At 30.7% G+C, this 9,855-nt stretch overlaps 1 protein-coding gene across 1 annotated transcript; it reads left to right on the top strand.

Moving 5' to 3' along the window:
- Positions 1-2,216: 2,216 nt before the first annotated feature.
- TRIADDRAFT_62605 (uncharacterized protein) lies at positions 2,217-5,990 on the top strand (the record flags this gene model as incomplete). Its single annotated transcript, XM_002118540.1, has 7 exons — positions 2,217-2,389; positions 2,546-2,655; positions 3,329-3,370; positions 4,586-4,621; positions 4,727-4,884; positions 5,408-5,657; positions 5,881-5,990. The coding sequence occupies 7 exons, from the start codon at positions 2,217-2,219 to the stop codon at positions 5,988-5,990; spliced, it is 879 nt and encodes a 292-aa protein (XP_002118576.1).
- Between the last annotated feature and the right edge of the window lie 3,865 nt (positions 5,991-9,855).

The raw sequence follows: 9,855 nt of genomic DNA, 5'->3' as shown, positions 1-9,855 counted from the left end.
TCATACTACATCCTCACTAAGTATCAAATTTGTAGCGAAGTTATTAAGTTGTTTTTATCCCGATTAATTCATAGCCATAGTATAAGTAGCATAGAAGAATTCTGATCAAGATACCACACCTGTCGCATTCAAGTATTAGTACCGTAGTTCAATACCAACATAGACAACATAAACTAGGCTACACTATTGCCAACGATGTTCGGTATTTCGGATCACATACAGATATTAATAAGTTAGGCTAGAAATTTTAGCAATGAAAATGAATCCATGATAATTGCAGCTAAATAACTGATTTACTTCAATGCTTTGATGCTCTATATAGAGGGTAGAAGGCGTGAAACCTTCATGTATATAGCTGATAGAATAAAATCAAAGAAGTTGAAAGAATTTGGTCGAAAATTGAAATTACAGCCTAATGACGTTGATGGCATAGCCGATACGAGCGATGGCAGAATTGACAAGTGTATTCATCTGTTGGAAACATGGTATACTACATTTGCTTCAGAAGCGACATTTGATGTATTACTGTCAGTTTTGAAAAGTTGCAAAGAGACATTAATAGACGATGAATTAAAATAAAATTACTTTTGCTGATGCCAAAATTATCACTACGTGATGATTGTATGAATGGAATTGGAAAGATAAATTATAGACTTAGAAAGGCGACCGGACAATGTTATGTGCATAAATTTTACTGGTGGAATGAATGGACTACTCTAGATATTTTGATTTAGTATAATTAAATTATGGCTTTACAAACCATTTCATTCCTTACATTTTTAGAATGATTTTATGCTTACTACTTCATGCTGCATTGTCATAACATTTTCTACTGGATTAAAGTTCGATCTATGATGCTTAGAATGAAGAAATTGATGACTGAGAAAGTTTCTTGTGCTTAAACCTGCTTGTGAAATACCATTCATTATTTTAATTTAGAAAATTAATTCATATTGAAGTTTATTGACGTTTTCCAAGTTATGTTGCCTTTGCTTGTGAAATCTATATTTATTTTAATTTAGAAAATTAATTCATATTGAAGTTAATTGACATTTTCCTAGTTATGTTACCACCAAGGCCCGCAATGACAGCGCACTCACAAGCAACGCCAATATTGAGTTATTGCTATTTTATAGAGAGACTGTCTCGTTAGTGTACAGCATTATTGGCTAAATGCTGTATGATAGACTACGCTACTCTCAACGCTGACAACAACAGTCTTGATGGGTATGTTGTGTTGGCGCCAAAAGTAGTAAAACACGCCGGCCACTGCCAGCTCATTTGCATGTCAATCGTATACAGTAGAGTGTACCGTTACAGACATACCATACAGCTGAAATAACTAGTAAAATCATCAGCCTGCATATTATTGGTATGGTGAAGGTAGCTAATCGTGGGCTAGCACTACCGGAAGTAGTTCACTGCCAGGAACTAGTAACTAATATTACATTGCTAGTTTATACTAGCTAGTTCTACTTCGGAAGTAGTTCACTGCCTTTTCTGAAGTAGTTCCTTGGTCTGGGCACCTGCAATTGGTATCGAAGCGACGATAGTGAATCGAAGAATTTATCAAGCGCTCGTAAACGACAAACAGTAGATCAGTTAGGTAAGGAAATGAAGCAGCAATGGCTGTTCTTCGCATTGTAAAGCGATTAAATTACTCAATTAGTGTGTTCATATGAAAGTATAACTTATAAAAATTCGAGCCTAGTCTCATTGCAGGACTAGTTACTATAGATAAGTAGATTAGAACCAGCGCTATTAACATTGAGCTATAGTTACTCCCTTTTTCCGCTAATAAAATTAAAACTCTGCTATAGCTTTATTAATTAATTGACTTGGAAAAATAATGTAATCGAAGGTTACTATCAATTTTAAAACTTTCTAACATCTATCAGAAGCATCAGTTTACGTCAAATAGATTTTGCGCTATTTTTGTTAACCATTACCTCTTAATAAGTAAGAAAAATTTTAGCATTGGCGCGGGTAACAGCAAAATAATCATTAATGAATAAGATACCAGTTTTTTAACACAGATTATTCCAAAATAATTACACATCCCCTACTACCCAACCCAACAGTATAAAGCGCTTATCTTAAATACAATCGCTTTTAATTAGAATTAGCGCAAAAGAAAAAAAGATACAGCTTCTATCAAAACTGTAGCTTTTCTCGAACTTAAACATTCATTTAATATTTTAGATAAGCTACCCAAAATGTCCTCAGGATTAATGACTCAAGAACATCGTGAAATCCTAAGAGCCAGTCGTATGTTGCTTGCTCGAAAATGTCGGGATCAAATCTCACCGATATGTGAATATTTACTCGAAGCGAGAATATTAACATCATACCACCAAGAAACAATCGAATCTGAATCGACGTCTTCTAAGTAAGGAATTTTTATATAGTACATGTTCAGTAACTGTTAAACAGTATTATATCTAATATGCAATGGCAGGCTAAATTAATAGTTTGTTTATTTACTGCAAGAATAAATTTTGTAATCGGAGAGCAGTTATTGTAATTATTTAATTTTATTTTACAGAAAAGTTTGGACTTTATTGAATATTCTGCCTGAGCGTGGCGATAGAGCCTTTGATGAGTTTTGCAATGCTTTAACATATTGTGAAATAACAGTGGAAAACTTCAATAGTGGTAAGCATTAAAGTTTACAAATAGACCTAACGATTAAGACTTAAGGATGTGATACACGATTATCCCACTTTCGAGTAGAAATAACAATAAAACGATCAGAGTAGAGAATAGTACGACAAGTACATAATGAAATTAGATTTTCAATTTACAGTAGTAGACGATATGAAAACTTGTTAAAAAAATAGCGATGTGTCGTTTCGACAAGGTAAATTAAAGATCAGTATCACTTTTTATGCTGTTATACTAGTATGTTGTCAATGAACTAAGTTTCCACTATAATTATAACATGTTTAACTAGGACAAAAGGCTATAATTTATGATAATCATGTTGTGTAAGAGTTACAATTATTTAGATTATTCATAATTTAGTACTTAACCCTTAAGGTAATCGGTAATACGTAATTTTTACATGTATATAAATACTGAATTGAATTTGACATTAACCGAATTAATTTATCAAGCTAAGAGCTTTTGTGATTGATTTATGTTTATTACATTGAAATATGATTTTTGATATTGCCTGCTATAATCATTTAAAACTTAGCCGCTACTTAATCATTGCATCCTAAATTTGTAATCAATTTGATATCGCTATAAATCCATCTTTCTGATAAATATTCTCTTTGTAAGTAGCTACGTAGTAACTAAATTACCTGTTGTATCTGTTATTTAGGTCGAAAACCGAAAAACTCTGAAGATATTAAAAAAGACACAGGTAATTACAACTATAGACACATTTTAATGCTATTATGGGTTCATCACAATTTTAAGAATATTAGTTATCCTTCTATGATCGTTAAAATTTAATTATTATTAAGATTTGTCAAACTTTACTTAAAGTTATGTTTATGCAAGATATTTAGCTGTACAGATACTGTAACATGAGATGAATACATTCCAGCTAGTGATTGTAACAGTGATTGTTATCAATGCAGCTTTTCACTTAGTATATTAGATCAAATCTTCCCGGTACGTAAATTTTTATATAAGTCAAACACAATACCATTTCACCTACAAATAATATAATCAAAGCTGAATTGACACCTTTTGAGCAAGCATAATCGATTAATTAGTTGTTTTTAATAATTAGTGTTGCTTACAAATGTTTCCTAGATCATTTTATGTTATTCTTCTAAAAGTAAGTCTCATAATAACATATTAAGTTATAAGGCATAAATTTACATCTACGAGCGTCACTGCGTTGTAACACAAGTTTATGAGGAAAAGCAATTGATTAATTGCTCAGTTTCTTGGTAATCTATATGCTATTTTTCATTTTTGTCTTCAGTAAGGCTCAATAATGGGTAATGTAAAGATCGTCTTGGATTCGTATTCCATAAATGCAAATGTAATAAAACCTGTTCTACTAGCTGCATTTAGACTACAAGGAATAAAAAGATAGTTTAGTTTTATTACTGATACTCTAACAATCGAAATACTAAGTAATAGTACAATAGGCTCTGACAGACATAGAAAAATTTGTTACAACAGCAGATTTTTGAAACAAAGACTTAAAATAATAATAACAGAATAAAATAACTACTTAAGTACGTTCCCTAACATGTTTACAACGTAAAGATTGCAAACAATAACTCTTAATACTTACACAATCTAGTATGAGAACGAAGTTTTATGACTAGAATTAGATTTTATAACTGAACTAACAGCCTCACTACAAGACTATTCTATAGTAGACATTGCAGTAATTTTGGTGCGTAATAAATAATTGATTTCTATTCTGTTTGCATACGGAACTGCAGACTATGCTTCTAAGTCAAAGTCTAATCCAGGCGCCATATCTTTTTTCATGATGCATATAACAAATGTTATAGTTGATAGGTTCCTAGACTGAAAAATGTACAATATCATCTGAAACGTTTGTAACAATTAACTTGATATTTTTCTTATGAAACACGTTTACTGTTAACAGGAATGGATACCACTGATAGCCAAAAGAAAAATCAGCGTAAGTTGTTTAAAATATAACGGTAGATAAAGGCTCCAATTAAAATGCCTTTGCTCCTTCTTATCAAGAGATTTATATTTAAAATGGTTGCTATCTATGAATTAGGAGTATTTATAAGTTATAGCTGGAGTGATAAAGCGGATGTCCGATATGTAAAAGAATTCTTGGAAAGCAAAAATATTTCCTGTTGGATAGATGAAGAGAAAATCTACGTGGGAGATGAACTTCACCCTGTAATAGCGAAAGCTATCATGTCGTCTGAGGTATGAAGGCACATTTTAATCTTATAAATATATCCTCTTATCCGTTATTGCGACGAAAAACAGGTTGAGCAAGGCAAAATTTAAGCAAATACTGGTATATTGTCATATTAACCGAATTACTCGTACCTTCCATTGTTAATTCGAAAATGAGATACAATAAATAGAACTTAAATTTTACGTCAAGAATAGACTGTGGCAATATTTCTCAATAAGATGTAGAGGAGATACAATTAAATCGACACAGGACATAATGAAAGATTCGAAATTTTAATATCTTCCTGTATAGAGACTGTTTTTTGATTCTGTAACTGTAAAGTTAATTATGATAGTAAAATTTTTAGATATACTTTTCACTTCATTTACAGATTAATTGTTGATTTATAAATTTCGTAGTTATAATACATTTTTAGATTTTGTTGTAGTGGCTTATTTTCAAAATAGAACTTTAATTCAGAAGTGAGTTATGATCTTAAAGTAATTATAAGATTCTGCTCTCTAATTATCTCGATATTATCTTTCATAGATGTTTATGCCGTTTTTGAGCAAGGATTACGCAAATTCATACAATTGTTACCTGGAATTTAATTACGCACATTTGCATCAAAAGACAATAAAACCTGTCATCATCAAAGATATTGATCCAAAGAAGGATTTGATAAGTTCAGATGGCAAGAGAGATTTCTATTTTTTAATTAGTACTAAGGTCTACACTAAAATTCTTCGTCAAAAACAAACAGATGATGAATTCAAGAAAAAATTAGAGAAACTATATGGTACTGTTAAACAAAGAAATACGGGTCATTACATTTGTAACATGATTTGTGTATTCTTAGTATCCGTATAAGAAATATTCTAATCACTTGCGTTTGCTTTAAATGATCTTTAAGTAGCAGTATGAGTGGTAAAGATCATAAAATATCGTCATGCAAAAGTACTTATTTTCACCGAGCTATAAATTTGACGAATATAAATTTATGTTATATCTTGAAATTTTAGAAAGTATCGTCAAACCTAAGCCAGAGACCAAATCGAGTCAACAACAACTTAGCCCTGCGAAAGACGAAGTTGACAAGATGGATACAGGAACGACTCCAGGTAAATTATAACTCATGTATTTTCTCAGTAAATAACAGAATAGTAAAGTGATGATAAATTTATGCTTCGCGCCTTTCAAAACAACGAATATATGACAATAAACATCTGAAACTAATTCTTTCATTTTCACTTCATGAATCACTCTACTCAATTTCATTAATCTATTGATAATTTCAGCAAAAATAATTTCTTAGTATCTCAGTTACAGGATATTAATTGTAACTGTAGAAATCTTTGTTTATTGAAGAAAGGTTAATAATTATAATTAATTATTTACTTTTGGGGTTGAAGGGCGTTATTAGATTTATTATACTACCGTTTGAGAAAGTATGCTTTACAGACTTTTATAATTTCTAATCAGTAATATTATTGCCAATTTAGCATTGTACTTACTTCTTATTTACTTCTTATCCAAGATCTATCTAATTAAAGTAAATTTTGATGATAACATAATGAAAATTATCTTTACTCCACTCCTATTTTAACTACCCTATTTCGACGTCATTTATTGATATTGCTGACTTATTGATTTACCAAAGATCAGTATAAACATAGTTCAAAATACGAAAGGTACCAACTACTCTGTAGACTAATAACACATTTGAAACGTGTAGATTACGTACTAGTTGCTCTTAAATCATTCGTAATACCTCATAGCTATCATGGTAAAGCCAAGATAGCCGATGCTTGACACTATGTAACTGAAAACTTCTTCAGGAAGATATCCTAAACTGTTAATAGTACCTCAAATGAGTTGTTAATCTAGTTAAATACTAATTAAGTAATATTTTAGAAGTTATTACTTGGGAATTCTACTGTGCATCATTTATGAAAGTACACATCATACAAAAGCTCAGACACAATTTACCTACGATTTCTGTACAGAACGCTATAAATTTAACAAACGAGCTATGATATAACAGTAGATCAATTTTTATTACATTTTTTATTTTTTAACATTTTTTTGGGCAATTAAACTTCAAGAAAAACTATAAGTTAATCTATAAGATAGATTTCGGTCGTTAGCGTAAACAGAGTATGCTTCATTACCGGGTAAGGAAATGGAGCAGCAACTGCTGTTCTTCCCATTCTAAATCGATTAAATTACTCAATTAGTCTGTTAATATGAAGGTATAACTCTTAAAAAATCGAGTCTAGTCTCATTGTAGGACTAGTTACTATAGATAAGTAGAATAGAACTAGCGCTATCAAAATTAAACATTTCTTAACATCGAACTCAGTTTTGGGTTATACCGTTATACCCAGAATTCTACTGTGCATCATTTCTGAAAGTAAATATCGTACAAAGCGTAGACACAATTTACCTACGATTTCTGTACAGAACGCTATAAATTTAACAAGCAAACTATGGTATAACGATAGATCAGTTTTTTCTACCTTAAACACTTTTTCTAGTAAGTAAACTTTAAGAAAAACTAAAAGTTAATCTATAAAATAAATTTCCGTCGCTAGCGTAAATAGGGTATGCTTCATAGTCGAAGCTTCTAAAAGGATAGTGTTTTGCTACGGTTTTTAAATTTTAATCCAAAAAAGCCATCTATCGATCTTTCTTTAGAATAGGCAATTGCTAACATTTTTCTACTTATCTACGTATTTGAGATACAAAATTTGTTCATTATAGTATAGCTCATACAAAAAATATTAAATATTAGAATATATACCATCACAAAATCCTATACCACATTACTGAATATAACGCGATCAACTTTTCAATAATGAACTACTTAAAAACTTTTCTATAGTAATCGATACGAAAACTTGTGAGAAACAATAGCGATATGTCGTTTTGACAAGATGAAATAAGGATTAGCATCATATCCTATATTATATGTCGTAATCGTAATCTAACTATATCCATTATAAAGACAATGAAAGACTTTATTTATAGTCCACAAATTACGGTAGATTTTCAATTTATAAGTTTGACATTTGTGCAGACCAATGGTATATTAGAATGCACGGGTAATTGCAACTATAGAAACATTTTAATGCTCTCGTGGATTCAATACAATTTTAAGAGTATTATATTCTTTGCTAAGCTCGTTAAAATTTAGTTCTTAAAAGAATTTATTATACTGTACTTTAAGTTATGTTTGTGTTATATATTTAGCTATATAGATACTTTAACGTGAAATAAATACGTTCCAACAAGTAATTATAATTTACAAAAATTAGCTACTAGAGTCGCAATGGACATAAAATTATCTTAAATCAAACTTTTTTGAATGATAATCATTAATAGTACAACTCATGTTCGTTATACTTTGCGAACCTTATATACTTTTACTTTTTATTGTCTATTAATTATCATTGCTACTTCTCACTAAGTATATAACATCGTTACATCTCAAACAATTAAAGATAAATTTACGCCTTTTGAATAAGCATAATTGTCTCTTAATAATTCGTCGTTACTGTTAAGAACTGCCCTGTGACGAGTAATATGCATTAACTCATAGACTCCTCAACTCTCGTCTGAATACCGTAATCGTACACATTTTGCAACTACAGATGTAACAGTTACTTTAACTAGTGCTGCATATTACTGATTCTTATGCTAAGCCATATTACTCCTCTACGAGCAAATATCATAATAGCATTGTTACAAGTCGACATTTATAACGAGAAAAATGCTAAACTATTATAGAAAGTATACTATAAGTCTACTGACTAGTTAGTTTTCTTGACATTAACCTACAGTACGACTCTAAATACTGACGATCTCCTTTCGTCGGGAAAGACAGTGACACAATACTCGTCTGTCTTAGACATAACTGAATCCAAACTTTGTTAAAAAGTCAGTCATTTTATAGTGAATGGAAATAAATATTAATTATCTGTTTATAGATAATATTATTAAGCTATGCAGTTATCTATTAAAAGCATGAAAAACATCATAAATGACGGTATGTAAATACATTCCTAGATAAATTTTCTGACGGAATTTATGTTATCACAGCGTAACAAGCATATTAAATTGTCAGGCGTCAATTACATGCCAGTGCAGCATTGTGTTGCAATAGAAGTGTATAATAATGACCAATCGATTAATTGCTCAGCCTTTTAGTAGTCTGTGTGCTAGTTGACATTTTGCCTAAAGTAATGCTCAACAAAGAGTAATTTCATAGTCGAATCTAATTGTTAAGATAGTAGTGTAATTGCAAAGAAAAGCGAGTACGGCTCTTCCATTGACAACTTCCAGATTCAGTAAGAGAATTTATATCTTTATAAGATTTGGTTAAGTCATTTACGATATACAAAATCGTAACAACTAGATATATACGATCTAATATACTACATCGTAACTAGTGATTATAGTTGGTTAAAGGCGCTTGCACTTCATCCTAGACAACCCTAAAATCGATAACCAAAGGACTTTGTCGGTCTCTTTGACTACGTATACAAATACTACAATTAATAGCTCAGTTAAGCCTGCACCGACTACTAATAATCGAGGTAACTAGTATATTATTTCTATACTTAAGCTAACTTAGGGCTCTTGTAGATTTATAATCTGACTATTTAATTACCGTGAGTAATGCAACTTAACCATTTTAGCTATATCCTTCAAAATTACTTTTTACGAAGTTTACAGTCTACCTATAACAAAGTTGTCTTTAATTTGGAAGAAACTTCGTACTAAAAGTTATCATTGCTAAACTAAAATAAATTACGATTAATTAAATGATGTTCTATCTTACTTGAAATTATCCCATCAGTAAGATTAGATTTACTGTAAGTAAATAGCCGCTGCCGCCAACTGGAGTTATATTGTAACTATAGACTGCCATTTGTGCATAACGCTGTTTTAGTTGCTTGATTCACCGACATCTCTTAGGTATAAATTTATTGATG

Source organism: Trichoplax adhaerens, genomic scaffold (genome assembly GCF_000150275.1).
Source record: "Trichoplax adhaerens TRIADscaffold_182 genomic scaffold, whole genome shotgun sequence".
Classification (NCBI taxonomy): Eukaryota; Metazoa; Placozoa; class Uniplacotomia; order Trichoplacea; family Trichoplacidae; genus Trichoplax; species Trichoplax adhaerens.
The sequence above is the reverse complement of the archived record's forward strand: the minus strand, read 5'-3'. Positions and strand labels throughout refer to the sequence as shown.